Genomic DNA, 27,681 nt, shown 5'->3' with positions numbered 1-27,681 from the left:
GTCGCAGCGGGGACGGGGCTGGGGGGGGGGGGGTGGGCAGGGTTGGTAGCGCTGCTGGGGATATGCCAAAAAAACAAAACAAAACACGTTTTCATTTTGTCTGCACCAGCCTGGGCGCAGGCGAGTGCGGCAGAGAGGGAGGGAGAGGGAGGCGCACGCCGCCAGAAAGCCACCTCGCTCAGACGCGGGCCTGCGGCCACGTCCCTCTGCAACCGCCCCAGCAGCCGCTCCCGCTCCTCATCCCCCTCTCCCTGCCCACCCGGCTTTGCCTGCCAAGTCCGAGTTGGCACGGCTCCCTGGGCTGCGCCGAACAAAGCCGTCACCCATCCCCAAGCCGGCGCTGACAGTAAGCAAAGTGACAGGCGCATCTTCCGCATGTTAATCCAAACGGCGAGAAGGCGAACGAGCGGTGGAGGCCCCCCCCTTGCCATGCACGCGCCCCCCCGTGCCACCGCCCCATGCGCCCCACCGTTGGCACCCACCAGCCCTGCCGGCCTCGTGCGGGGATGGCGAGGCCCCCGCCGGCGGGAGAAGTGAAGCCTTCCCGTCGGCGAGTTTTCAATCGAGCCGAAGCCCTGCTCGGCGGGCAAACGAGGCCACTCAGCATCTGCTGTACCTGTTCCCGCTGCCTTCATCTCGCCTTGGAACCGTGACAAGAGCGCACTCGCCTCTGGTGGGCTCTCCAAGCCGCGGGTCTGTAACCCTTTGCAGGAAGTTGGCACCGATCCCAGGTAGGACTTTACTCCCCGGCTCGCACGCTCTCCCCCCACCTCCGCCTCCCGCTCCCTCCCCTCCGCTCCCCCACCCATCCTGTCCCTTGGGCCCCTCTCGCGTCCCCCAAAACACCACCCGGGTCCCTGCTCCCCCTCTGCCGCTCGCTCGCCTCGTCAGCCAGGAGGCAACACGAGGGGTGGCTGGCCGTTGCTGGGTGCCCGCCGAGCCCCGCGCGCCCACCTCTCGTGTGCACGTACCCTGGAAGGATGACCTGGGCAAGACAGAGAACAACAACTTCCTGCTCCGGCTCCCTAAAACGCCTGTTTCCACGCAGGGGTTAGGCGGCGCGGCGAGACGGGGGGAGCTGGGAGGAGGTTTGGGGGTTTGTCGTCATTGAACCATGGTTTGGGGTTTTTTTTTGCCTTTTTCCTTTTTTTTTTTTTTGCCTTTTTTCTTTTTTTTCAGCCTTTCTTCTTTTTTTTTATGCTTTTTTCTTTTTTTTTTGAAACATATTTTTGCCCAGCAGCCCAAACCCAACGTAAAGGGAAAGGGGGGGGAAGAGAAATCAAATGGGAAGAGAATAGCTCCAAGCCGGCAGGATAATGCACGGGAAACGGGGAGATTTGCGTAGCTCCTGAAATCCATCGCACCCGCCCCGTTTCTGAATCGTTCACCCCCACGCCTTGTCTTTTTTAATACTCCCAGCTCCTGAATTATTCCAGTCCCTGAGCAGGAGGGGAGCGCATAGTCCGGAGCCCCTCAGAGCTGCCAAGAGCATTGCAACAGGAAAGAAAGAAAGCGAGAGAGGGAGAGCCAGGAAGAGCCCGCACAATCGAGCAGCGAGAAGAGCAAGGAGAAATTAACATCCAATTAGTGCCGTGTTTAACGAGGGAGACAGAGGCGGCTGTTGTTTTATTGCCCTGTTCTTTTCAGGCGCATCTGACAGGCAGCAGGGAAGGCACCCCTGCTCCAAGTGACGTCATCATATTTTATTTTCTAATTATTCCCCCCCCCCCTTTTTCCCCCCGTCTTTCCTCCTCCAAGTTTCGCAGAGACGGCCTCGGCAACTCTGCCAGGGAAATTCGGGACTTTCTCGCGTTCAAGCCACCGGCTCCCCGCTCCGCCTCCGGCCTCCTTCCCCCCACCCTGGTCCACCGACACCAACCCCGGAAAAACAAACGCGCCAACCCACCCCAAAGTCTTTGTTCTTCCAGAAAAGGAGGAAAAAAAAAATAAACGTTGGGATGAGAGCCGGAGGGAGCCTGGAGGAGGTTTCTCCGCGTGCGCGTCCGAATGCGTGTGAGCGTCTGTCCCCTCTCCCGTCCCTCTCCCCAGACGACTCACTCGCTTTGTAAAACTTTGCGGCATGTGACGCTGCTCCGGCCTCTCCTGGCAGCCTGACAAGAGCCGCGCCACCCGGCCGCAGAGCGCAGACAGCTTTTAAGGAAGAAACTCCATGCCTAAAGATTAGAGAATTAACACGTCTGCAGCAAGGGAACGGCGCCTGGACAACGGCTGCTGTGGCCGAGGTGACCTGGATCCTCGCCATGCTGGGTCGCAGCGGGGGGAAGAGGAGCTGAATCAAAAGCTGGGGAGACTTTTCCCCACTCCCTGGCTCACCGAGCCTCCTGCTTCTCCCTTGGGACGGGGGGGCCCAGTGCCATGCAAGCGCCAAGGGAGGAGTGCAGGGGCCATGGCGGCCGTGGGGAAGGGCGTCTCAGCTGACCCTGGCCAGCCCGTGCCGCCACCTCTTTCCCCCAAGGCCCAGGGTCTCCTCAGGGTGGGATAAAACGCCACTGGCTCCCCCTGAGAGCGCTGCCATGGCAGGAGGGGACAGGGTGGCTGGGTTTGGGGGGATTTGAGGGAGTTACCCCCAAAAAAAGGCCCGCAGCAGGCAAGGGGCAGTGTGGAGAGCACCTCGTCCCCTCCTCTTACAAGTGGCCAGCGACGGAGAGAGCTGCCACCACCAGTGTGGCAGGTCAGGCCCCGCTCCGAGCTTTCCCGCTGTGCCCTTTTGTAGCCTTTTCTTCTTGTTTCCAACCAGGATTTCCCTTGTCCAGCCGGGAGGAATCCAGCAGGACCTGGCTCCTCCGTAACCTCCTGCTTCGGGCGAAGGCCATCCTAAGGGACAGGGCCACCCCGCTCCCGCGGAGGACGGGGCCGTGTGGAGACAGGGGACAGATCCAGGGCCACCGTGCCGCCAGCGCCTGGGTCTGGTCCAAGTCCCCACCCTGAGCATTTCCCGGCACCACCCTGTCCCACCTCCCCGGCGGCAGGATCTGCTCCACGAGGTTTATTGTTTTATACATGTAATTTTTTTAAAGAATTATTTGCCTATGTGGAGCTCAGCGCTGCAGAAGAACAGCACAAACAGCCTTATCGAGGGCAGCTGCGCCGCACAGGCACTTTCTCGTGCGTGGCTGCGAGACAGGGCCCCTCCATCGCTGCCAGGGCTGGCGGGGCGGTGCTGGCAGCCCCTGCCCTTCCCACTGACCAGACGCCGGGGTGATGGGCACCATCCAGTTTGCTGGGCTGTCTTCCTCCCAGCTCTGCAGTGGGGAGAGCAGCATGGTGGGGTGGGAGTTTGGTTTTAAAGGCAGGGTCTTTGGCAGGACAGCTCAGCAGGGGGAAGGGGAGGACGGTGCAATGGGTCGAGCTCAGCTGCACTTCCCCTGGGCACAAAGGCTTCACCAGCACCTCACTGCTCCCCAAGCACCCCGTGGAAAGTCAGGGCAGCCTTGACCTGAGTTTCCCTCTCCTGGCTGTGGTCACTGCCTCTGTTCCCTCCCCGGCAGCTGGGAGCACATGAGGCCAAAGTCCCAGCAATCTGTGTTTTCCACTGAGTGCTGATAAATCACCCGGGCACACAACGGCCGCGATCTCCACCCAGTTTTGTGCAGGAGAGAGTCAATATTTAAACCCAGGTTTGTTTCCTGGGCAGATAGGGGAGCGCTGAGGCTGTATGTGGGAGAAATCCCCAGCTCCATTCTGGGCGCAAGACCCAAACCTCCTCCTACACCCCCTCATTTCATAGAATCATAGAATCATAGAATGGTTAGGGTTGGAAGGGACCTTCAAAGGTCATCTAGTCCAACCCCCCTGCCAGGAGCAGGGACATCTCCAACCAGATCAGGTTGCTCAGAGCCCCGGCCAACCTGGCCTGGAACGTTTCCAGGGATGGGGCATCGACTGCCTCTCTGGGCAACCTGGGACAGTGTTGTACCACCCTCAGTGTAAAATATTTTTTCCTAATTTCTAATCTAAATCTACCTCCCTCTATTTTAAAACCATTACCCCTCGTCCTGTCACAACAGGCCCTACTGAACAGCCTCTCCCCATCTTTCTTGTAGGCACCCCTGAGGTACTGGAAGACCGCTATCAGGTCTCCCCGGAGCCTCGTCTTCTCCAGGCTGAACAGCCCCAACTCTCTCAGCCTGGCCCCACAGGAGAGGTGCTCCAGCCCTTTTATCATCTTCGTGGCCTCCTCTGGACCTTCTCCAACTGGTCCATGTCCTTCTTGTGTTGGGGGCTCCAGACACAGTACTCCAGGTGGGGTCTCACCAAGGCAGAGTAGAGGGGGACAATCACCTCCCTCCACCTGCTGGCCACGCTCCTCTTGATGCAGCCCAGGATGCGGTTGGCCTTCTGGGCCGCGAGGGCGCATTGCCGGCTCATGTTGAGCTTCTCGTCCACCAGCACCCCCAAGTCCTTCTCCTCAGGGCTGCTCTCAATCCATTCTCCGCCCAGCCTGTATTTGTGCCTGGGATTGCCACGACCCAGGTGCAGGACCTTGCACTTGGCCTGGTTGAACTTCATGAGGTTGGCACGGGCCCACCTCTCCAGCCTGACCTGACCATGGGTGTCACCCCTGGATCCCCTCTCCTGCAGAAGCAGGGCCCCGTCTCCATCAGCTGTGCTGCACAAGCGCCAGCTGCGGGGCTGAGCACCCACTAATGGGGCAGCAATTTAAGGGAGGGGGGTGGCCAGGCAGGGTTTGGGTTGTTTCCTTGCCTGCTCTTGCAGGTGCTCTCCCTGTGGTGTGACACCTCAAATGAAGCACGGGATAAGAAGAACCAGGGTTAAAAACAGGAGGAGGGAAGGAAATATTTAATTATCCTATGAATGGCAGCCCCTGCTCCAAAGTACTGAAAGCTTTGAAACCTGTTTTTTATTTAAATTGACCAAAACCTACACTCAAGTGTTGTGTTTCCAGCAAAGTTTGTGGGTCCCAGTGAGGTGGGCAGAAATTGCTGGCAGGATGCTTGCTCTGGTGCGCATTTAAGTAAATTCCTCAAAGGAAAGGAAATAGCACTTTTCACGGCAGTGGCTGCAGCCAGGCTGTGACTGGGTGTAGGAGGTTTCACAGGCATGTGACCAGCAGAACGTGGCCTTAATTTTGAGGGTAAAGGTGTATGTTCCTGAGCAGGCATCGTGTGATCTGGGACATGCAATGCCTGGTGTTGAGGTAGGCAAGAAACCAGCTAACGCAATAAAAGGCGGGTGGGTAAGGACCCTGCAAGCTGTGCAAGGGAGGATGGAGCAGCTGGGCCCACCCGAGGGGTCTGACAGCAGCAAAGGGTCTCCATTACCCCTTCCAGAAGAGCTCAGGGTCAACTTTAACTCCAAACACCTACTTTCATAGATTGTTTCAGGCAGCCGAGCCCACTGCTGCCTCCACCCTCGCTCCCAGTGCACCCAATGCAGTTTGCTCAACCTGAACCTGCCGACTTCCCATGGAGGTGAGATCAGAGGGAATCCGAACTTGCAGCAGCTGGTTTAGCCCCCGCCGTGGGGAAGAAAGCAAAGAAAATGCCTCTGTTAAACTGAAACCTGCCCTGAGTGAGGGAGCCCGTTACGCAAAAAAAAAACCAAAAAAAATTAACACTTCTTTAAAAAAGAAACACCCAAGAGTTGCTGTTTTATAGCTGTATTTTGGAGCATAGTTAAATCCTCTTTGAAATAATCTCTGATGTTAGGGAACAGGGCCATGCATTACTTAACTTCTGTTACTGTAACATAAACCGCACAGGAGGAAGGGAGGACAGACAGGACTGACTTCACAACACCGGAGGGAGCTGGGTGGGAACCACGGGTCCCCGCGTGTACCACACTGCCCTGCAAGCCCTGGCTGGATCAAACCTGTCTGATGGAGGAAAAACCCCCATGCGATGGCAGGCTGGCATCCTCAGAGGACCAGGATGGGATGTGACCCCAGCTGCTGCTGCTGCAGCAGCACAGAGGAACCTGCTCAAGGACCCCAAAACCTCTTCCCAGGGAGTGCAGCAACACCTCTGTGCAAAAGACTGCTTCGTGGGGGAATCAAAACAGGGGAAATCTGCCTGGCTGCCGTGACAGCACAGACTGGTGCAAAAAAAAACTTGTCTGGAGAGCTGAGGATAAACCCTGCCCTGCTGCCCCCGGTGAGCTGTGCTACACAAGGGCCAGCCATGCTCCCGTGTGCATGAGGAGCCCCCGACCCCGATGCCTTACAAGCCTTTGGCCAGCTCAAGGTTTATTCCTTTACTGCAGGCAGCAACGGACCGAGCGCCCCTCCTGCAAGGCGAGCCCCTCAGTGTGTAGCTGTTAGCAGGACGCTGTCCGTCAGCAAAGTGGTGATGCTCAGGTTTGGCAGGAGCCCGGCAGGACTCATGGGCCTGCCAGCTGGGAGACACTCATGTGATGCGGTCGTGCCGGTAAAGGGACAACCACAAGCTGGTCCAACCCAGGACCCACCACCTCTGAGGAACGTGTACAGGCTGCCTGCCCAGGTTACACCCAGCGGCTCTGGTGGGTGTATCCTAAATACAGCCCGTCCCACTGCAAAAAGCCTTCCCAGAGCAGTTACCATCTGCAGTGCACATCCTTCCCTAAGTGCTCTCTCCATGTCCAAGTCCAAACGCTGCCGTGCCTGTCTCTCTGGGACTGAGCTGCTCTTTGTAGTACATCTCGCTTCCCTTTTCTGTTTTGATGCTGTAATTTCCCTTTCATACCCGTGGGAGGTGGTGTGCTCCCTAGTGTTCAGGTACCCTCAAAACCTTAAATAGGGGTCGCAGGGTTGATCTCACCCAGGATGAGCTACCTGCCACACAAACGTTTGCCTTCTCCAGACAGGAGGCTGGTCAGCTGGTGTAGCCTTCCCAGCAAGGTGACCTTGGATGTCTTGCTGCTTCTCAGCTCATGAAGAACGAAGCAGTCTTTTGTCCCTATATCCTGGGGCTGGCTCGTTTAGTATCTGGGCAAATCTGATTTCCCAGACTTCCCCAGTGATCCCAGGGCTACAGCCTGGACCAAACAGACAAGACAACTCCCTTCTGCTCTCTGTTACACATCCTGGTCGAGACAGCCATGAGGATGGGGCTTTGTTTCAGCTGGAGCCTGAAGCCTCATCTCCAGGAGCCACCTTGTTGCTAGCCTTCCTGGAGAGGCAGTGTCTTGTTCTGGCACCACGGACTTTGGATCGAAAAGAAAAAATATACATATATCAAAACAAGCTTCGGGTTTCTTGAGGAGTCCAAGGTCGTCATCGCTCCCCGCCGAGGCATCAGTCGACGGGGAAGTAGGTGGCTGGCATGGGCGCTCTGCGGAAGAGCAGGCTGGAGCCACGGAATAGCTGCCCCTGAGAAGGAGAGAGAGCGCAGGGTCAGGGCAGCCATGCTGCCATGTCATCACGACGCAGAGACCGGGCTGGGGAACTGCAGCTAGGCTAGCAAGGACTGACCCGCGCCCACCGCAGGGCTGCGAGGCCTGAGCACCCTGGAGGAGACAGCAGGATTTCAGACCTCTGAGTGCTGGGGCTGCACGTTTCCCCCGGGGATGACTGATGGAGAAGGGCAGAGCCATCTTGCTTGGCTGTATGCAACGCATTTGCCAGAAGTTTGCAGACTGCAAGCTCGGGGCATGTTAACAGGAACACCAGTACCGCCACGCTTGGTACCAGTGCCAGAACTGGAGGGGTGGAAACAGGTTACAGAGCACGTCAAGGATGTGGCACAGGCACTTCCTGGGCAGCGCTGGAGATCTCGGGAAGGAGCAGAGGGAGCCCAAAGCCCTGCACGTGTCCTGCTCCCTCACCTGAGCACTGAGATACCTCCAGCAATGGATCCAGGACGTAAACGCAGGAGCGTAGGGAGGGAGGCCGGCACGCAACCTGCACGGCAATGAGAGAGAGCAGAGAGGGTCTGTACAGATGTCACAGTATCCAGACAGGTAACACAAGAGCAGTGACAAGTGTAAGCAAGGACACAGGAGCAGTGTCTGCGCCAGGCTGAAGGCCAAGTGACTGGCTTGTTATTTACAATGCAGCAGATCGTGTAATTTAATTACCCCAGTGTGTACAAACAAGGAGCGTTTCCTGGATACATTAGAGTCCAAGACTACACGCTGTATCTACACCTTCAGGAGGGAGCAGATAGCAAGACATTACACCAGCGGCTTGGATCAAGTCCCCTTCCCACAAGCACAAATGCAGAAGACTTCCTGCAGCAGCAGGACTGGGGAAGCTAGCTTAGTCCTGCTCCTGTCTGCACCCACCACTCTGCTAAGAGCTTTGCTTTCCCTTCTCTGCTCCCTGGAGTCAGCACGGTCTCTTTGATCCCTTCTGCCTCCAGTTTGGTTCAGATTGGACCACATCACCATGACTCCCTGTTTCTCTCCACTTGAGCTTTTATGCTGCTCTTGTCTGTGCCCTCTGATCTAAAATTATAAGCAACCTGGGACAGGAAACAAGCCAGCTCTGCAAGGTGCCATATAGTTTATGGTTCTGTATGAAAGTTTTACGATTGTTAGCAGAGGATTCAGACAACAAGGGGCTGGAAGAAAGGAAGGGAAAGCTTTAGATCTCGGTGTGATGAACATACCCACAATTGTTCACTGCCATGAGATCTCCCACGAGAAGGAATGGGTACGTCAGCATGCTCACAGCAATCTGAAAGCACAGAAAACTGATAGCCTCTCTAATGCTCATCATGCCAAAAAGCTAGGTTCAGCTCTTGCACCTTATTAAAGTTATCCCCATCTTTGGATATAAAGTATAGACTAGCCTGTGCGCCCAGACCACGAGCTCTCACCCCACAAATGGCAGGAAGAGAAGAAATAACATGGCAGATGCCTACGTACCCCCATCATGAATTTTGTGTAGCTCCGGATCACCGATGCCTGGCTGAACTGGAAAGTGAAACCAAAGGGATTATGGAGGAGGTGGATGACACCAGGCTGTAACTGTCATTATGTGACATCCCTCTTAGCCTGAGATGAAGGGCGTGGGGTAGGGGAAGGACACAGAAAGCAATGGTAACCGCACCACATCCCAGCTGAGAATCAGGAAAGTCATTTGCTATCAAACCTGATCCCCGAAACTGCAGCTGAGACATAGCCCTGAGCAGACACAGCATCTTCAGCACTTGCAGAGGGTTTCACCCAAAGCCCAGTGTCTGTATCAAATCAGATACTGCTTCCCATTAACTCCTTCCAACTGCAGGTGCTGGGAACGGGCCCCCCAAACCCTCTGTCGAGTACTTCCACTCACGTTATCGTCCACTGCGTAAGTGTTGATGAAGTGAGCCAAGAGGTTGCAGCACCAGAGGAAGATGACATCCCCCAGGATGTGAGGGACTAAACCGCTGCAATGGCAAAAACAGGGCCATGAGGGGCAGAAGGGTCTCAGTGCTGCCTTCTGAGGGGACCACCCCTCCCTCACTCCCTCCACCAGCAGGGAGGAACCCCACTCCCCCAAACACACCTTTACTGTGGGAGGAACTGAAGGGAAAAGGGGAGGTTTCAGGGAAGAGCTCTCCTGGCCTTCAAACATGGTCCTACATGTGCTGCTAGCTGCTCCGGCTGGATGCTCTGAAGTAGGAAGTTTGGGATCTGTTGTTTGGGCATGACTCAGTGAAGTCCCCTTGTTCTACCCCAAATCCCTTCTTGGCCCAACTCCTGCTCTGAAACCCAGGCAAGACACAGATGAAGCAGGTTTCTGTTAAGCTCATTTTGCGGATGCTCTTCCAGATGTAGAAGGCAGAAGTTCATCTCTTTGTGGAATCTCCCTCCTTTTAGAAACTAAAATGAGGGGGGCTGTTCCTGCAAAACCTGCTCTGCTGCAAAGTGGGATTAACTGCTGCTGGGGGCAGCACTCCAGTTCTTCTGATTTTCCCCATCCCTGCTGCTACCCGAGAGCATGGGGACACATGATGATGTGCTGCATTTGCTTACACTTCTCATTGACAAACGGGCTGGAGCTCCCAGCAGCACCAGCTGCCACAGCTAACAGTGCTAGAACATTAACAAAGCATTTTGGAGGGGTTTCCCACTTTGTCAGTGCTTCACCAGTATCTGTTGCACTGGTGCAGGAGTCAAGCACAGGGCCTCCTGCTTTGGCTGTGCAGTTTTTCTGCTGCAAAAGGATGCAGGTGTGTTAAACCTGCCTGTTTCACTAGCACATGTGTTCAGACGGTTCTGAAAATGAGGCCGCTGAGAGCCACAGGCGTGTTTGCTGAACTGGAAAGAGCCACCTCCAAGCACATCACTCCGAGTCACTGGTTTCTTCTCTGCCTCTTTGGAGCAGAGGACCAGTTTTGTTTCCTGCCGTGGTCCCCGCAGCAGCAGAATGGCAATTGGGAACTGGCAATTGATCCAGCCTGCTTTGCTGGCTGGGTGTTAGGGTTCACACTTTTTGGAGACAGCCTGTGTATTCTCAAGGCCCCAGCAGATCTGGAGATACAGCCAAGGTCTCAGGGGCTAGGCACAGCAGAAGTCTTCAGCAGAACACCTGCTGGCTTAAAAGATGCAATACCTGAGAGTAACAGACAGGACAAAGAAATCAAAGCGCTCTGGTTCCAAAGAGATGGTCTGCTTTGCATTTAGCCTTCAGCCTTTGTAAAAAAATCCTTTCTATAACTCAAAGTCAAGTCTGAAGCAGACTCCTGAGCTGCTGCAGATCCTAGAGCTTAATAAAGTCCAGAAACAGGGGGCTGGTCCAGGATGGGGCCGTGGCAGCCACAAAAGTAAAACCTCACCTACCGGTTGATAGAGAATTGGATCGTTTGTTCCATTTGCAATAAGGATCCCATCCCTCTCTGTACTTTAGCATCAAAGTAATGACGGATGCTGGGCCTGTGTTTATGGGATGACTGGAGACAAGGGGTCTGAGAGAGCTGCAGAAAGGGACTAAAAATATTTACTTGTGCTACAGCTCTCACACCTGGTGAGATGTCCAAGGAGATCTGGACTAGGAATATTTTTAGCAGATAAGTCATTAAAAGCTGAAATAGGAGCAGGTGGATGGTGAAGCCGGTGATGTACAGTGATGCAACCCAGCAGGAAAAACCCCAGGGCTGGGACAAGCCATCTTGGAGGTGACTGTGCGCAGCAGTCTTGGAGCCCCTGGAACATCTTTCTGGCCCTGCTGCAGATGTGAGGGGAAGCAAGATAAGTCCATCCCCTGAAAAGTCTTTATCTCTAGAGAGACACACATCCAGAGTGAGCAAGTGCCGCGGTTATTGCTGCACAGAGCTTATGAGGCCCTGAGAAATAAGCGCACCGCAATGACTGTAAGGGAGTGGATGTGTTTGGATTGCATTAGGAGGGCTGAGAGCAGAAAAGCAGCAGTTTGGTCCTACAGATGCAGTCTGTGTGCCCCTCATGGCTGTGTGATTTCCTAGCGGGGCTGTAGAGCACATATAACTTCAGAGCCCTCCTGAGACGTTCTGAGTTGTGTTAAAGCCTTTCCTGTGAACGATTAAGGTTAATTGGGCTAGCAACAGTGTTTATTTTATGTGGAGGAAGGGAATGCGGCGGCTTCTTTCACGTTACTCCCTCAGGAGGTGGAGGAGAGAGAAGGCTGCTGGGCAGCCTGCTCTGGTCATGCCCCAAGCACAGGGACCATCCCAGAGGAACCTGTATTTAAAGGGGGAGGTTTGGGGCTGCAGAGCTCAGCGGAGTAGCTGTGGGCTGCAAACAGAAGATGCAGTGACACTTGACTGATAGGATCTCTGCAGACCCTTGGCCCTTTCCCCTTGGGGAAGGACAGGGTGAGACCCTCTGCGATTGCTTGCTTCTACCTGATGCATTCATATTCCATCTGCAGGCCCAAATTTTGTGATTGTACAGCCAAACGCATCAGGCCTGAAAGCCCCTCCCGAAATTTCAGAGCTGCCTTTACTGTTATTGACATAATAAAGCGAGTTATCTCTGCACCAAGAGCGGAGGCAGCACATGGTTCTGCTTTTATACAGACGTGAAAAAAAGGTAAGAGGTGCTAATTAAGGGTTCAAGCAAGTCCGCTAGATTTCCACTTTAGCAATGCCATCAATTCATCACGCTTCGCAAGCGGCTGGAAGCGCCTTTCGGCTCCTTCTGGTCCAGGAAGCAACACCTTGCGCCGGGCAGCATCACGCTCCTGCCATACCGGCAAACCTACTGCCAGCATGAACCACCTGCTCATGACAAGCACCCACGGTGCTTTTCAGAGGAATGTGCTTCTTATCCAGGCCCTGGCTTTTATTTCAACAAGAGGTCTCATTGTTGCAGTTGATCTTGGTGCCTGCTGCACAAACAAATGCTTTAAATGGCCCTACACTGAAACACAAAGAAGGGTCAAGGGAAAAAGAAAGGTAAGAAAAACCACAGGGTTTTCTCTGGGCTCTGAAGGTTTGACTGAAGATAAGATCGGGGCACACTTAATGGTAGAACTGGAGCGTTGTCAAAGGCACAGATTTAATCTGTGCTTGTGGGAGTGATGCAAGAGACCGGTGGTCAGACAAGGTTTCAGCTGAGGGTGTGACTCCGAGGTTGGCACAGCAGCCAGGAGAGCCACTGGCACTTTGGGACTGTGGGAGAAAGTATTTAAACTCACGTACACAAAGAATCCCAGGATCCCTTCTTCCTTAAATATCCTGCCGATGGCGCTGAACACACCACTGCCAAGAAAGGAAAAGAGCTGTAAGCGTGCAAGGGCTGCTCCATCTCTGTCCCACACACTCTGCAGCCACCAGCCGTAGCAGTGTCCCCCTAGCCACCACACAGGCAAAGCAGCGGGCAGCTCTGTTCTCCTTCTCAATCCACGGAGGGTCATGTCTGCACCCTGCCAACCTGCAGTAACACCCGGGACAACACTCAGCTCACTGACAACTGTTTAAATGCTGAAGCTAAAAGAGCTCTGCTCGGCTTTGAGTGAGTGGATACACATGCCGCAACGATGGCATATAATTTGCTCTGATTAGGCTGATTCTCAACCCAAGAACCCTGTCCTGCCTCTGGGAGCTTGTGCTGGCAGTCGTGGGTTTGCTGAAATCGTGTCTAGCATGCTTTCACGTGGCTGCACGTGCAGTTTTGCCCTGCAGAGAGGCAAGTATTACTGAAAAAGGCTTGGGAAAAATCTTGCAGACTAGCAGGGCTCCAGCAATGCTTCATATTACCTACTCTGCCTCCTTGCTGACTTCCCTTTCTACTAACCCCTAAAGCAAAAAGGCAGGAGACTCACCGAGTGATCAGCAAGGTGCACTACAGCCACCAAAATCCTCACAGGCACAAGGTGGAACAGAGGCACGCCGGAACAGAGACTACACTTCCCACATCCCTTCACCCCCCACTCATCCACCCTCTAAACAGGGCTCAGATTCACTTTTTGGCCTCCCAAACCTCCTGGGCTGCCATGTCCCCCACTGCATGGGAGTGTCTGGCACCGCTGATTCTCAGACTCGTGCATCTGTGTGCCCAAACCCTTTAGAGCTGCAGCCATTCACCTGTATTTGACTTCCCGGCCTATGAACTGGACCATGCAGCGCATAGAGATCACTAGGAGGAAAGAAACACAGGGCTGGGTTAATCCCTGGAGGCCAACCCAAGCATCACCCTTCCCAAGCAACCGCTCAGGACCTGTCTCTGTTCTGCAGTTTCATACAAAGCCATTTCTGATAGAGAAGAGCATCAAGTAAAAGGGGTTTTGGGATGATCCCCAGGCAGGGCAGAGCTCCTCAGGCAGGAGAGGGACAGGACTCACCGTGCAGCGGATGTGAGACAAGCCGGGACACACACTGCATCATCATCTCATGAGATGTCTGGGAAGGGGAGGAAAAAAACACACCTGTATGAACAGCTGCGCTGCTCCACCTGCACAGATCAGGTCCTTTCCCTTAATGTAGTGAAACCCATTTTGGGTCCCTCTTTCGAAATGTTGTTTGCGGTAAACCTCTATTCCTAAAAAATATTTCATAGCTGGACACAGAGCGGCTACTAAATACCACAGCCTTTTCAGCCCGAGTTTCTCTCCACGTAATTTCACCTGCAGCCCACAGTTTAAGCCTCCTTTGCTCTCTAGGCACACCCCCAATGCGATCTCCCTAATCGCTCATTAACACGCAATATCCACTTCTCACCTCTTTCACCACTTTCCTAAGGGAAGTCTTCACATCATCCTTGTTAGAAACGTGCTCCATGTCCTCCAGTGGAAAAGCCTGAGCGTGGAGAGAAGAAACATATGGTCAGAACTGATGGAGACGCTGACCCACAAACCCTCAACGTCCGAGGACATGAGGAAACCACAAGCAAATTGTTCTTCTCCTCCCATCTAGAACACAAGAGGCAAGAAGGACCAGAGGAGAAAGAACAACAGAAAGTAAAACAGGGGAAAAGAGAGTGTCATAAAATTGCTTACAAAAGGCAAGTGGTTGTTCAAATTAAAATTATTTAGAAAGTAAGTTTAGGGGATCTGGGCACTGTTCTCCTCCTGTCCTGGAGGACTATTCAGAGCCCTCAGGAGACGGAGGGGGACCAGCGTTTTATTCCTCCATGTGCAGTCGTGGGATGCTGCAGTAGCACTGGCTAACCCAGCAAGCTGATTTATGGCGAGAGAAGCTGACCTTTACCTTCTTCACGCTCCCCCTGGTGATGCTTGATAAAGTGCTTGAGATGAGGCGAGGAGTAAGACCGCGGAAGAGGCCTCTTTTCCCATCCACTTCCACAATGTGTCTGGCTGGGTAAGAAAACACCAGGCTGCCATCAGTCGGGAACCGGCCGACTCACGGAGAGCACCCCAAACACCTCCGGCGTTCAGCACCAGAGCTCAGCACAGCACAGCAGCCGCTCTGCGGTCCCACCGTAAGTGATTTATTATAACAGTCCTAAATAAACGTCATATGGGATGTGAAGAATCCTTAAGTATTCTGTGTCTCATCTGCCTAATCTGGAAGGATAGCTCCAGTATTTGGGGCTACTTTGTGTCTTTTGATTGTTTTTCTTACCACAAAGGGCTACAGGGCAGTTTGGACTGAACCAGCGTAGGGAGGGTGTCACCTCCTCCCTCTGCCCTGTGGGGGCAGGCTCAGGGTTAATATGGATCTCGCAGCCCAGGTTCGGTTCCTGCCCCACCACCTTCTCCCTGGCAAACTTCCTCAGGTCTCCAGCCAAAAAAAAAATTGTCAACGGATTCAATTTCTCCATGATATAATTTGTGGGTGCCGACTGCTCCTGCCCCCCATCCTGCTGTCCCAAGGGAAGCCAGGAAGGCTCTGCACACCTCCATCCACCGTCTCCAACACTGTAAAACCTGTGTGGAAAATGCATCTTCCCATGGGCAGCACCAGAGTGTTTCCAGCCCCGGGTGTTCCAGGACAGGTTTGCAGTGCGTTCATACTGCTCCTGCACTGGGTCCCCCCCACCCCATGGGTACTGCTGGCTGATTTGGGGATTGGCTCAACTCCGCTGAGTGCTCCACTTCCTCACAGCAAACTCACTGTGAAAGCAACCCCCAAGGTCACAGAGCGTTCACCTGCCTCTCCCGTGCTGCTCCACCAAAGAGAGAAAAATAGCACTATTTTTTTTTCCTTCTAAACATATTACACTCCCTTTTCTTGGTACTTCTGTCCCTTTAGGGCTCCATCCACAACACAAATGAGCAAGGCAGGGGGCCAAGTTATTGCAGGGCTGTTTTGTAGCAAAGAAAAGCACTTCACCGTCTCTTAACACACACAAAACCCTCCACCAACAAACCTACCCCACCGCCCCTCCGCTATGGTGCAAACGTGCCACAGGAAGGGGATGCAGTGCCAAGGCCACCTTCTTGTCCCCAACAACAGGCAGGTAAATCTGATGGCTTTGCAACTAATTGTAGCATTTTATGTCTTATTGCAGCCTCAGGATGATCACAAGAGAGTGCTGCTGGATGTTGGCTCAGTTGGCAGCTCCCAGCCCCGTTTTTGGGAAGGACCTCGTGCTGGCATGGAGGGACGTTCGCTCACCGTAGGTGAAGAAGCCGGGCAGGTACAGGACTTTCCTTCCCAGCACATTTCTTCCAGCGGTTGGAGGTAGTGGCTCATGCCCAACCTGTAAGAGAAACCCCGTGAGCAGGTCCCTGCCCCTGTCCTGGCACTCCCGAAGTCCCCAGGCCATGCGGCCTCAATCCTGGCATCCGTGAGCCACATCCTCCCATCACCCTCAGATACCTGAGAGTGCCATGACACGGGCAGTCCCCTTCCCATCCTATGGGATTCCTAGGGTATAGGGGGCCCTCAACCCGCCCATCTTATGGGGGTCCCTATTCCAGAGGGTTCTCAGGACACCCATTACATAGGGCTTTCCCATCCCTCATGATACAGGAGCCTCATCCTCCCCATTGTACAGCAGTCCCCACTCTACAGGGGTCCCCACCCTCTGTCACAGGAGAGGGTCCTGATGCCCCCGCTACAAAGGAGTCCCCACTGCACAGGGGTCTTCATCCCCCCATTACATAGGACTTCCTATTCCCTGTGATATAGGGCGGCCCCGCTGTAGAAAGAATCCTCATCCTCCTATTCTATAAACTCCCCAATTTTATAGCTGCCCTCATTGTCCCAGTTATACAGGGACCCCCAGCATACACAGGGACCCCATCTCCTGTTATATAGGGGGATCCCATTACACAGGGGTCCCCCCCAATTATACAGGTGCCCCCTATTCTATAGCCACCTCCATTGCACAGGATCCCCCCTGTTATATCGGGGGGCGTGGGGGGCTGTATTTGTGGTGGTCCCCAGCGCACGGAGGTCTCCACAGCGGCACTACATAGGGGTCACCCCGTTATACTGGGGCCCGCCCCCCCGCTGCCCCCCTCTTCCCCTCCCCGCCCCGGCGGCCCCGGACCTGGACGAGCAGCTTGACGTAGAGCAGCGGGTGGCTGGCGGCGGCGAGCCCCGCTCCTAGCACCACGAACAGGCCTTCAGCGCCCTCGCCCCCGGGCCCGCCGGGGGCCGCGGCCTCCGCACCCCCCGCGACACCGCCAGGGGGCGCCCGCGCCGCCGGGGGCAGCGGCACCGCCATGGCCCGCTGCCGCCAATGCGCCTGCGCCGCTTCTCAGGGCGTGGTGCGTCACCGGGGTGGGCGGAACCATTGCGCGAAGGGCCGGAGGGGGAGGCGGGATGAACCATTACATGGGGGGAGGAGGGAGCCGCGGTGTGAGGGCGGGGAGCGGGCGGCCGGGCGAGGGCCGTGCCGGGGAACGGGGCCAGCGGCGGGGCCGTGGGGTGCGGGGGGGGTGCGGCGCGGTGGGGCTGTGCCCTGTGCTCTGTGCTGTGCTCTCCCCAGGGCTCTCCTCAGGGGCTCCAGCGGGACACCCGGGAGGGGGCTCGGCCATGCGGCCTGCGCTGCTGGCCAGCCTCCCGCCCCTGCCCGCCCGCCCGCGGGCTCCTGCGGCAGCGGGGCCGTTCAGGCTCCTGCACGGCCCGTGCGGGGCACCCCGGAGCCCCCAAGGCGTGGAAGGACGCAGCCCACCCCCGCTGCGGGGGCTCCCAGCAGGCCGCGCCCCCTGCCCAGCCTCTGCCTCGGGCTGGGTTACGCTGCCCATCTGGGAGCCCGCGGGAAGGCCCCCCCAGGCGGAACAAATTCCCAGCGTTTTCTGTTTTCCTCCTACTTGCAACCTGCTGTGCTTCCTCTTTCCTTTTCCTTTTGAGGCCACCCAGAGACAAGCTCCCCTACCGCAGAAAGAGGGACAGCAGATGGTCTTTACCTGGTGCAAATCCTCATCCCCAAACAACTTTGCGGGTTCCAGGAACACCTCAAAGCAGAAAGGGTGAGAGAAGAAGGGAGCCACAGCCATCAGCACCCACCCCTGCAGCCCCTTTACACGCGGGACCCGCTCCCGGCCGGAGCAGCCAGTGCCATGGAGGGAGAGGCCGATGATGAGCAGAGCGTCTTGAACCTGGTGGCTGTGTTTGAAGAGCACTGGTAAGGAGGGAGCATCCTGGGTGCTACGGGTGCGTTAGGACTCCGTGGGGTGTGGGTTTTGGAGGGAAGAAACCCGCTCTGGAGGTGGTGTGGAGGCTGTGAAGATGACTAGGTGATTTGCTGTTCTTGAGCACTCAGATCTGCCCCGGTGTCTTCCTCCTGCTGCAGGGTCATGGACAGAAGTCTGAAAACGTCAGTGGGATGCAGCTGGTGCTGCTGAAGGTTTCTGTGCCTGGCTCGGGGTTAGGTTGTGGCATGCTTTTTGCAGTCAGCGTGGCTGGTGAATGCTTTTTCCCCGGCTGCTGGGAGAAACGAGTTTGATTTGCAAATACGTAGACGGGGGTCTTCACAGGAATTGTCTGCTGGAGCATATGGGAGGATTCGAGCCTCAGGTACCAGCCTCAGACCTGTTTGCAGCGATGCAGCTTCTAGGAAAGAGTTTGTGTTAAGAGTTCATGTTAAGAGTTCATGTTAATCGTGTTAAGAGGGACTGCCGGTTCCTTTTGGGTTGCAAGGTAGCCCAATAAAACAGCTCCTTCACTTGGAAACATGAGCTGGGACCCTCAGACAGTGTGTGCCAGGGCCAGAGCGAGGGGATCTGCCTTGCCCCGGCACAGAAGTAATTCTGAGTTTGGGGTGAGTCGCCGTTGTGGTCCATGCCTGTTTCCCTGTCTGTTGAACTGCGATACTGGATCTTGCCTTGTATCAGTGAGGGGCTCTCAGTGAGGCTGGGTGGTTGGACAGATAAGTGTTGTAGCACTTCCTAAAGATGTTCAGGCATGAGATTTCCTTCTGCCCCAGGAACTTCGCCTGCATCTCCGCTGTGTGCTTTGCCCTGGGCTTTGTGCTCTGGATGGCTGCAGAGCAGCATGGTTGTCCCCATGGTCCCACAGTCTAAATTTGGCCTGTGATGTTGCATTGGAACTGTTTTCAGGGTTTAGTCTGCCTCCATTTTGCTGCTGCAGTGTGTTTGCTGTGTACTGTGAAGCATGAGTTTGATTTAGAGGAAACAAAAGTAACTTAATGATTTTCAGAGGAAGCTGGGGAACCTGGAAACGAGTTTTATGGAACAGAAAACAGTTTAGCCCCAGTCAGTGCAAATAAAAAGACAGAAGTTCCTTGTTGGATCTCAGCAGAGGGTTTAGGCTGGCACAGGTCAGGGAGGCACCAGGAGGAACAGATAAGGCCTTTCTGTCATGTGAGGAGTTACGCCGGCTCCCATGGACAGGAGGGGATGATGCATGGCTGTGGATGTACTCCTGAGCTCACAGATGTTCTTACCAGAGTGAGGATGGGCCCGTAATTCTCTTAGATGAGTGTCTGCCACTCAAGTCACCTGTCCTCAAGTCATCTCTGTGCCTGGCAACGTCGTGGAGCAGATTCTCCTGGAAACCATGCCAAGGCACATGGAGAGCAAGGAGGTGGTTGGTGACAGCCAACATGGCTTCAGCAAGGGCAGATCGTGCCTGACCAATTTGGTGGCCTTCTATGACGGGGTGACGGCATCTGTGGACAAGGGACGAGCAACAGACGTCATCTACCTGGACTTGTGCAAAGCTTTTGACACTGTCCCGCACGACATCCTTCTCTCTAAACTGGAGAGACATGGGTTTGATGGACGGACCACTCGGTGGATAAGGAGTTGGCTGGATGGCCGCACTCAGAGAGTGGTGGTCAACGGCTCGGTGTCCATGTGGAGACCGGTCAGGAGTGGCGTCCCTCAGGGGTCCGTGCTGGGCCCGGCCCTGTTCAGCATCTTTGTCGGCGACATGGACAGTGGGATAGAGTGCACCCTCAGCAAGTTCGCCGATGACACCAAGTTGTGTGGTGCCGTCGACACGCTGGAGGGGAGGGATGCCATCCAGAGGGACCTGGACAGGCTGGAGAGGTGGGCCCGTGCCAACCTCATGAAGTTCAACCAGGCCAAGTGCAAGGTCCTGCACCTGGCTCATGGCAATCCCAGGCACAAATAGAGGCTGGGCGGGGAATGAATTGAGAGCAGCCCTGAGGAGAAGGACTTGGGAGTGCTGGTGGACGAGAAGCTTAACATGAGCAGGCAATGCGCCCTCGCGGCCCAGAAGGCCAACCGCATCCTGGGCTGCATCAAGAGGAGCGTGGCCAGCAGGTGGAGGGAGGTGATTCTCCCCCTCTACTCTGCCCTGGTGAGACCCCACCTGGAGTACTGCGTCCAGTTCTGGAGCCCCCAACACAAGAAGGACATGGACCAGTTGGAGAAGGTCCAGAGGAGGCCACGAAGATGATAAAAGGGCTGGAGCACCTCTCCTGTGAGGCCAGGCTGAGAGAGTTGGGGCTGTTCAGCCTGGAGAAGAGGAGGCTCTGGGGAGACCTGATAGCAGTCTTCCAGTACCTCAGGGGGGCCTACAAGAAAGATGGGGAGAGGCTGTTCAGTAGGGCCTGTTGTGACAGGACGAGGGGTAATGGTTTTAAAATAGAGGGAGGTAGATTTAGATTAGAAATTAGGAAAAAATTTTTTACACTGAGGGTGGTACAACACTGTCCCAGGTTGCCCAGAGAGGCAGTCGATGCCCCATCCCTGGAAACGTTCCAGGCCAGGTTGGCCGGGGCTGTGAGCAACCTGATCTGGTTGGAGATGTCCCTGCTTCTGGCAGGGGGTTGGACTAGATGACCTTTGAATGTCCCTTCCAACTCTAATCATTCTATGATTCTATGATTCTAAGTTTGATGTTGTATGTCCAGTTTCATCCCAATTTTCCAATAGTCCTCGTCCCGTGTCTGCAGGCCACCAGTGGATATCTTTCCAGTTTCTACTCAGAGCAATTTACCACAGGGACCAGCTCTCAAATGGCAGACAACTCAGTTGCTGTCATCTTCACAGCCTGCACCATGTGTGGCTTCTCCCCCGTGCCTGCTCTGGACCTGTTTTCTTTGTCTTTACCAGAAAAGGGAAGAGAGAAAAACCATCCAAAAAATACCTCTCAGCAAAACCGCCTACACAAGCCCTGCTCTTGCCTGACACCTCTTGGCTGTTTGGCTTTTAAAGCCTCATGCCCAAGGCTGCTGGCTCCTCACTTTGGCTCTGTGGTGTTGGCAGGCAGAAAGCCGCAAAGGCCAGGGCTACGCTTCAGGCACTGAAGGGCTGTGGGTGGGATAAACGGCAGAGTCATGCTTTTCTAGAGCAGGACGGGGGCTGACCACATCAGCAGGAGGTACTGGAAGGAAAGGGGCTGGATCCTGGCTCCCTTGGAGGATATGTGGGCTTTCAGACCCTGGTTTGTATTGGCAGAGTCATAGCAGAGCAAAGCAGCATCAGTGCTGGGGGGGCTGCTGTGTCTTATCGCCCTCGCTTGAGGACGGTGGCTCTAACCTGGGCCTGGGAGCTGGGTGAGCTGTGTTGTGCTGGGGGAGCGGCTGAGCTGATCATCCCGATTCCTCCACAGCAGGGCCGGCAAATTTCCTTGGAAGGATCAGCAGGCTCCGCACGGCCAGCCTACTCCTGCAACCAGCCAGGCGCAGCAGCTTCCAACATCCCCTGCCAGCCAGAGCCTCTCTCAGATGGCTGCCAGGCACCAAGGAGAGCAAGAGAATGAGGAGAAGAAGGAGCAGCAGGATCGGCGGGGCCTCAGCTTCAAATGCGTCCGTTCTTTCCGACACAAGATCAGTGAGGACAACTGGAGGAGGCAGCAGGACCCAGGCCTCCGGCCCAGCAGCAGGGTGAGCTCTGGAGGCGGCTCAGGCGAGGCTGGCGATGCTCAGGCAGGGAGTTGCATGGGCTGGATCAAGGAGCTGAAGTCTCTGCTGGCCCTGAGCAAGTCCTTGCCCTGCAAGGGCCGGTGTGTGGGGTGACAGAGAAGTGGCACCTTCCCTGATGCTTCAGGCACAGACTCCCCAGAGCTGCATCCCCTGCTTGTGTTGCAGTCCATGAGACTGAGCCCTTCTCCCCGTGCAGGAACCAGAGGAAAAGAAAATTGCTCTGGAGCTGCTGGAGACAGAGCAGGCTTACGTCAGCCGCCTCCACCTTCTCGACCAGGTGAGCTGGGGAGCAGAGGGGCCCACACAAGTCTGGGAAGCAATAGCCCTGCTGCTGTCTGTCTCCACTAGCGTAGGTTGGCCACCCCGTGCTGGCAAAGCAGGCAGCACCACAGCACAGCTCCATGCTCACCAATTGTCCTGTGCTCCTCAGCAGGGCTTGGACCCTGTGGCAGTGCCAGGGCTCAGTTCAGAGTATGCACAGGCCAGGAACTGTTTCCTGGAGGTTTTGGAGACAATCAAGCTGTACAGGTGAGAGCCACACTGGGCTGCTGTCTTCATGGCCAGAGAATGGGTCTGGCTTTTTCTCCTTTTACACCACACACATCCGAGGAGCAATTTTGTCCCAGCAAAGCCTTCCATCCCACCTGCTTCTCTCTTGGGGCCCGGGATTTCCCTTCTGCACAGAGTCTGCAATGTGCCAGCTTCAAAGAGGGAATGAGATCCTCAAGCCTCTTCCTTGACCCTTTTTATTCACCTCTTCTTTCTTCCAGATATTCTATACAGAGTTCATGAAAGAAGCCAAAAATGGGAAGACAGTCCCGGAGGAGGTGGTGAAAATGATCTTCTCTAACATCTCCTCCATCTACCAGTTCCACGCCAAGTTCTTCCTGCCAGAGCTGCAGAAGCGCATGAAGGACTGGTGAGCTGCAGGAGGGGAGGGCAGCCTGGGTTGTTTTGCCAGGATGAGGGAGCAGTGATGAATTTGGAGTCCCAACAGGACCAGGGAGGTCAGCCTGTTTTGCTCCAAGTGACTTTGTGCTGGAAAGCAATTCCTTAAAACACTCCAGCACACATCAGGGTATTTCTGAAAAGGGAGGGGACATCTCAGGTGGTTTAAGGGTGTTCCCAGGTATGAATGGCCCAGGATGGCTGCAAGCTGGGGACATTCCCATTCTAGAGAGCGAGAAGTTGTATGGGGATGTAGCAGGTCGCAGTGGTAAAGTGCAGGTGCATCCTCCTGCACCGTGCACAAGCTGCCCCTTTGCTTTATCCCACCCTGTCTGTCTGCCCCACTGGGCTGAGGAAGCTCCGGGTCTGCGGTTCCCTCCTGCAGGAGTTGCAACCCGCGGATAGGGGATGTGATCCAGAAGCTTGCACCATTCCTCAAGATGTACAGTGAATATGTGAAAAACTTCAACAAAGCCATGGAGCTCATTACTGTCTGGTCAGAGAAATCCCCACCCTTCCAGGAGCTCATTGCTGACATCCAGGTAACAGGCTGTGGCAGGGTGGGGGGCTGCAGCAATGCTCCCCAAAATCTCCCCGCAAGGGAGAAGCAGTGGAGGGTGGGAGCTGCCCTGGTGACTGTTTATGTCTCTGCACGGTGTCTCTCCAGAAGAGGAAGGTCTGTGCTAACCTAACGCTGCAGCACCACATGCTGGAACCTGTGCAGAGGATCCCACGCTATGAACTCCTCCTGAAAGACTATGTCCGAAAACTGCCACCCGAGTCCCCAGACCGGGACGATGCAGAGAGTAAGGGCTCTGGCTGGCGCTTGCCGTTGTGGGGAGTGGCAGGGTGGGTTTGTAGGGGAAATGACAGTCCTTGATGTTGTACACAAGCATCAGGATAACTGGATTTTCTCGTCAGCTGCCCTGTGCTCTCAGATAAACCCCTCAGTCTGACCCTTTTCTAGCAGGGAGAGGGATTAATCCGCCCTTTCGGGTCTATGGAGGTCAGCTGGAAAGGTGTGTGGTGTTTCAGGATATGGATGATCCCTCCCCAGCATCCCCCAGGGAGACCTGCAGTGACCAAGGGAGCTATCGGACCCCTACGGGTCACACAGCTCCCAGTCCTGCTGGGATGGAGTGATAAATGAGCCAGCTGGCTGTCCCCCGAGGACCCCACCACACCACATGCCAGTCCGGCCGGACCCAGATGCTTGCGCAGCGTTCAGGCCCTTTTCAGGTTGTGTCCAGGGGAGGGCAGCAGCCCCTACACGCGTGTCTCTCCCGTGTAGAAAAGACCTAAGGGTTTTCTCCCACAGCTCCCTACCAAGTGTTTAACCTACACCCTTTCTCTTCTCGTTCCAGAGGCCCTGGAGATGATTTTTAGGGTGGCCAAGCACTCAAATGCAGCTGTTGCCGAGATGGTGAGTGTCTGTCGCAGCTGGCACAGGGATTTGCCAGATTTCCTCGTGGCCTCGTTGCTGTGTGACTAAGTGAGGACAGCCGTGCCCTGAGTGGGACAGGAGCACTGTGGGTTCAGCAGAGGAGGTTAGACCCTGCTCTTGATGCTTGATCCCGTCGCCCTGAGCCTGGGAAAGTCGTGTCTGCAGCATCAGCTGTGATGTGACCGGCTGTTTCAAGGCTGAGAGCTGCTCCCGAAGATCAGTCTGGGGTGAGGGAGCTGTGCCAGCTCTCCTGGTATTCAGCAGCTGGCATGGAAGGTGGGGATGGAGTGAACTCAGGGGTGACAAGGTTGTGGCTGCTGAGCTCCCTGCAGAAGCAGGTCCCTCTATCTCCCCCAGGAACAGCTGCAAAACCTCTGGTCGGTCTATCAGCGGCTGGGCCTCCAGGATGACATTGTGGATCCCTCCAACAAGCTGATCAAGGAGGGGCCGATCCAAAAAATCTCAACCCGCAACAACAGCACGTCGGAGAAGTACCTGTTCCTGGTAGGAGCTGGGATGCCCAGGGGAAGGGGCAGGGAGCAGATAGGCTAGGAATGGGGAGAGTGGCAGCACAGCCTGACCAAGGTGTTGCTGGGTCGTCTCTACACAGAGGGGATGAGTTCAGAGCTGGGTGGTTTGAGCATCCTGTATAGGGTGTGGTTGGGAACCTGCTCATCTCCTGGGCACAGCAGCCCTTGGGGGTTGCCACGCTCCCAGAGCGCTTCACCTTTGCAGAGTGGGAGAGGGCTGGGGCAGAAGCAGTTGCTTTCTAGGCTGGATTCTCCCCAAGGACGAGCTCAGCCCAAGGGGGTGAAGGACCCTAGATCCCGGGGAAGCCCCCAGCCCTGAGCAGAAGAGTGCTGGGTTCCAACCAACCCTCTCCTTCCCGCTGCCCAGTTCAACAACATGCTGCTGTACTGCGTGCCCAGAGTCATCCAGGTGGGCGCTGAGTTCCAGGTCCACCTCCGCATCGACGTGGACAGCATAAAGGTCAGACAGGTACCTTGTCTTTGTGCTTCCCCCAGCCCCTAGCTTCTCCAAAATGCACCCTGCTGTGGGGTGTAGTATGGCTGCTGGCCCGCACCTCCTCAGAAAGGAGAGAGGAGCTGGAGCCAGGGGGTGGCTTTATGGGTGAGGAGGGCTGGTTGATATGCTCTGATCCTGTGAAATTGCAGTGAGAACTTGTGTGTGCAGGATTTGAGGGGCTGACAGGCTTCTCCATGTCCCCCACACCCCTGTGTGCTGGGTGCAAGTTCAGCTGCTCCACACCATTTCTTTGGTCTCTCTCAGGTGCGGGAGCTGAACGACACGCAGTTCCCTCACACCTTTCTGGTCTCAGGAAAGCAGCGGACGCTGGAGCTGCAGGCCAGGTAAAGGGAAGGGTGGCGGTCCTGCAGACCTTCGGGGAGAAGAGACAACAGCTTATCCCTCTCCCTTTTTGTACCCAGGTCTAGGGAGGAGATGAACGCCTGGATCAAGGTACCACTAAGCGCTAGGAGAGGTGGCACATCTCACCCCAGCTGGATGCCCTGTGTCAGGGCAGCCCCCCTGCCTGCCTCTCCAGCCCTGCCTTCCCCTCTAGGCCTTCCAAGATGCCATTGACAGGAAGGAGAAGAGGAGCGAGACCTTTAAGATGGCAGTGCATGGGATGGAGACAGGCACTCCTGCACTGAAGGTAACCCTCCTGCCCTCCCTGCGTCTTGCTTGTCTCCAGCACTCCCCTGTATGGAAGCTCAGGGAGAGCCCACCTCGCTGTGTCTCAGTTTCCCTAGCTAAACAGAGCTAAGGGAGAGGCTGTGGATGGGGAGAAGGGCTGAAGAGGGGAAGGGGTGAGAGCAGAGGGGCTGGGACCACCCAGACTATGGCTAGGCAGCCCAGCAATGTCATCCCCCACCCCCAGACAGAGGAGCTGGGCCGCCGAGCCCCACAGTGGGTGCGGGACAACCTGGTGACGATGTGCATGTGCTGCAAGGAGCCCTTCAACGCCATCATGCGCCGGAGACACCACTGTCGAGCTTGCGGATACGTGAGTCACTCCATCCCCTCTCTCTTCCCTCCCTCCTGGTCTCTTCAGGTGGCCGCTGGGGCAGGAGCGCACCTCTCCTGTGCCTTGTACCCCTTTTCCCGGGCTTGGGACTGCTCCCGCCCCTCAGCTCCCTGCGGAATTGTCCTTGGGATCCCTCAGCCCTACACCAGTCTCACCAATGTCCCTGTCTGGTGGTTGTAGGTGGTGTGCGCTCGCTGCTCAGACTACAAGGCCAAGCTGCAGTATGATGGGAACCGCCTGAACCGCGTGTGCCGGGAGTGTTACACCTTCCTGACAGGCCACGTGGTGCTGGAGGACCGGGAGGGGAAGCACAAAGGCATCCTGGAGGTGAGCTCTGCCCATCTCTGCCCATCCTCCCCATGCGCCCTGCTCCTTTGAGCTCTGCCACCCCCGCAGTCCCCAGCCCCGCTGTCACAGCTTGGCCGCGTTGCCTGCAGCGGGAGGGATGGGGATGCTTCCGCAGCAGAGTGCCTGCTAATTGCGAGGCCGGTGGACGTGCTGAGGTCTCTCTCTCCCGCTCTGTGAGCCTTGGGACCAGGCACCCGCGGTTCCATCTGCCAGGAGAGCTCAGCAGAAACCTCACAGCCAGGACCGCCCCTCGCTTCCCCCTGGTTTGGGGGAGGTTTGTGGAGCACACAGGGAATTCCTGAGGAAGTGACCTTCCCTAAGTGTCCTTTGTGCCTCCCTCACGGGGTATTTGGGGATTTATTTGTTGGGTTTTTTTGGCAGAAAGGAGCTGCAGAAGTATCGGGCAGGAGTTTGCTGTGCGGTTCCCTGCAGCTGCTGGACAAGAACAGCAAGGGGGGCACACGGGGCTGGTTCGTGATTCCGCAGGATGATCCCCTCGTGCTGTACATCTACGCAGCCCCCCAGGTAAGGCTGGGCTCAGCTCCATCTGCAGGGGACAGCCCAGTGTGCTGGTCCCCTGCCTCCCACCGCTGTCTCTGCTCTTGGCAGGACGTACGAGCCCACACCTCCATCCCGCTGCTGGGCTACCAGGTGAGGGACTTGCCCCAGGGCGACTCCCGCCACCTCTTCCAGCTGGTGCAGTCCCAGCAGGTCTACACCTTCATGGCCGACACAGAGGAACTGAAGCGGTGCTGGATGAGGGCCATGGCGCGCTCCGCTGCGGGGATCACACGCTCCGACGAGGGCAAGGATGTGGACTCCTGCGATGAAGCAGAATGAGGCCATGCCCGCCTGCTGCGCTACCTGGTGGGTGAGACCTCCTCCCCCTGCCCATCCCGCCCACAGCAGACCTGGGCAGATCCCGGATTTCTCTGCATTTTGGTTTTTCATCACGAAAAGGGCAAGGCAGCGGCACATTTGCCACCGCATGGACAAGCTGAGTCCCCCTTCCCTTCCCTCGTCTCCGCACTGTGCAGAGGTGATGGAGGTACCCCAGCCGTGAGGCGCAGGGAGAGCCAGGGGATTTGGGGGGAGCCTGCAGCCCGCCTGGCCCCTGCCCGCTGTGCCGCCCGCTGCCGCCCGAGGGCAGCAACCCCTCAGCTTTCCTCCACGCCTGGTGCTGCGGGAGATACCCGGTTTTGTGAAAGCAGCTGTGGAATTGGGATTGCTGTGATAAATCCTACCTGCAGCCTCCATG

At 56.0% G+C, this 27,681-nt stretch overlaps 2 protein-coding genes across 11 annotated transcripts; one reads left to right on the top strand and one right to left on the bottom strand.

Moving 5' to 3' along the window:
- The first annotated feature begins 142 nt into the window (after positions 1–142).
- FGD2 (FYVE, RhoGEF and PH domain containing 2) lies at positions 143–27,677 on the top strand. 10 transcript variants are annotated; one of them, XM_086765346.1, is made up of 20 exons: positions 143–731; positions 11,795–11,955; positions 15,838–15,966; positions 17,631–17,904; positions 21,324–21,597; positions 21,833–21,913; positions 22,407–22,555; positions 22,970–23,126; positions 23,252–23,390; positions 23,949–24,007; positions 24,386–24,532; positions 24,926–25,027; positions 25,319–25,398; positions 25,477–25,507; positions 25,611–25,703; positions 25,929–26,054; positions 26,256–26,402; positions 26,805–26,948; positions 27,033–27,294; positions 27,390–27,677. In XM_086765346.1, the coding sequence occupies exons 4-19, from the start codon at positions 17,840–17,842 to the stop codon at positions 27,261–27,263; spliced, it is 2,025 nt and encodes a 674-aa protein (XP_086621472.1). In that variant the 5' UTR covers positions 143–731; positions 11,795–11,955; positions 15,838–15,966; positions 17,631–17,839; the 3' UTR covers positions 27,264–27,294; positions 27,390–27,677. The 10 variants fall into 10 exon arrangements, with proteins under 10 accessions (XP_086621472.1, XP_086621471.1, XP_086621473.1 ...); XM_086765345.1 differs by lacking the exon at positions 11,795–11,955; XM_086765347.1 differs by lacking the exons at positions 143–731; positions 11,795–11,955; positions 15,838–15,966 and having other exon boundaries at positions 17,254–17,904; positions 21,327–21,597.
- Positions 7,117–17,001, bottom strand: MTCH1 (mitochondrial carrier 1). Its single transcript, XM_086765354.1, has 12 exons — positions 16,825–17,001; positions 15,945–16,029; positions 14,574–14,680; positions 14,085–14,162; positions 13,709–13,766; positions 13,452–13,503; positions 12,567–12,626; positions 9,239–9,332; positions 8,830–8,877; positions 8,571–8,638; positions 7,786–7,861; positions 7,117–7,330 (listed from the first exon to the last, which is right to left on the bottom strand). The coding sequence occupies exons 1-12, from the start codon at positions 16,999–17,001 to the stop codon at positions 7,256–7,258; spliced, it is 978 nt and encodes a 325-aa protein (XP_086621480.1). The 3' UTR covers positions 7,117–7,255.
- Positions 27,678–27,681: the final 4 nt, after the last annotated feature.

The sequence above is a fragment of the Chlamydotis macqueenii genome, chromosome 23 (assembly GCF_036417535.1).
Source record: "Chlamydotis macqueenii isolate bChlMac1 chromosome 23, bChlMac1.mat, whole genome shotgun sequence".
NCBI lineage: Eukaryota > Metazoa > Chordata > Aves > Otidiformes > Otididae > Chlamydotis > Chlamydotis macqueenii.
Note: the sequence above shows the minus strand (reverse complement) of the source record. Positions and strands in the feature narration are given on the sequence as shown.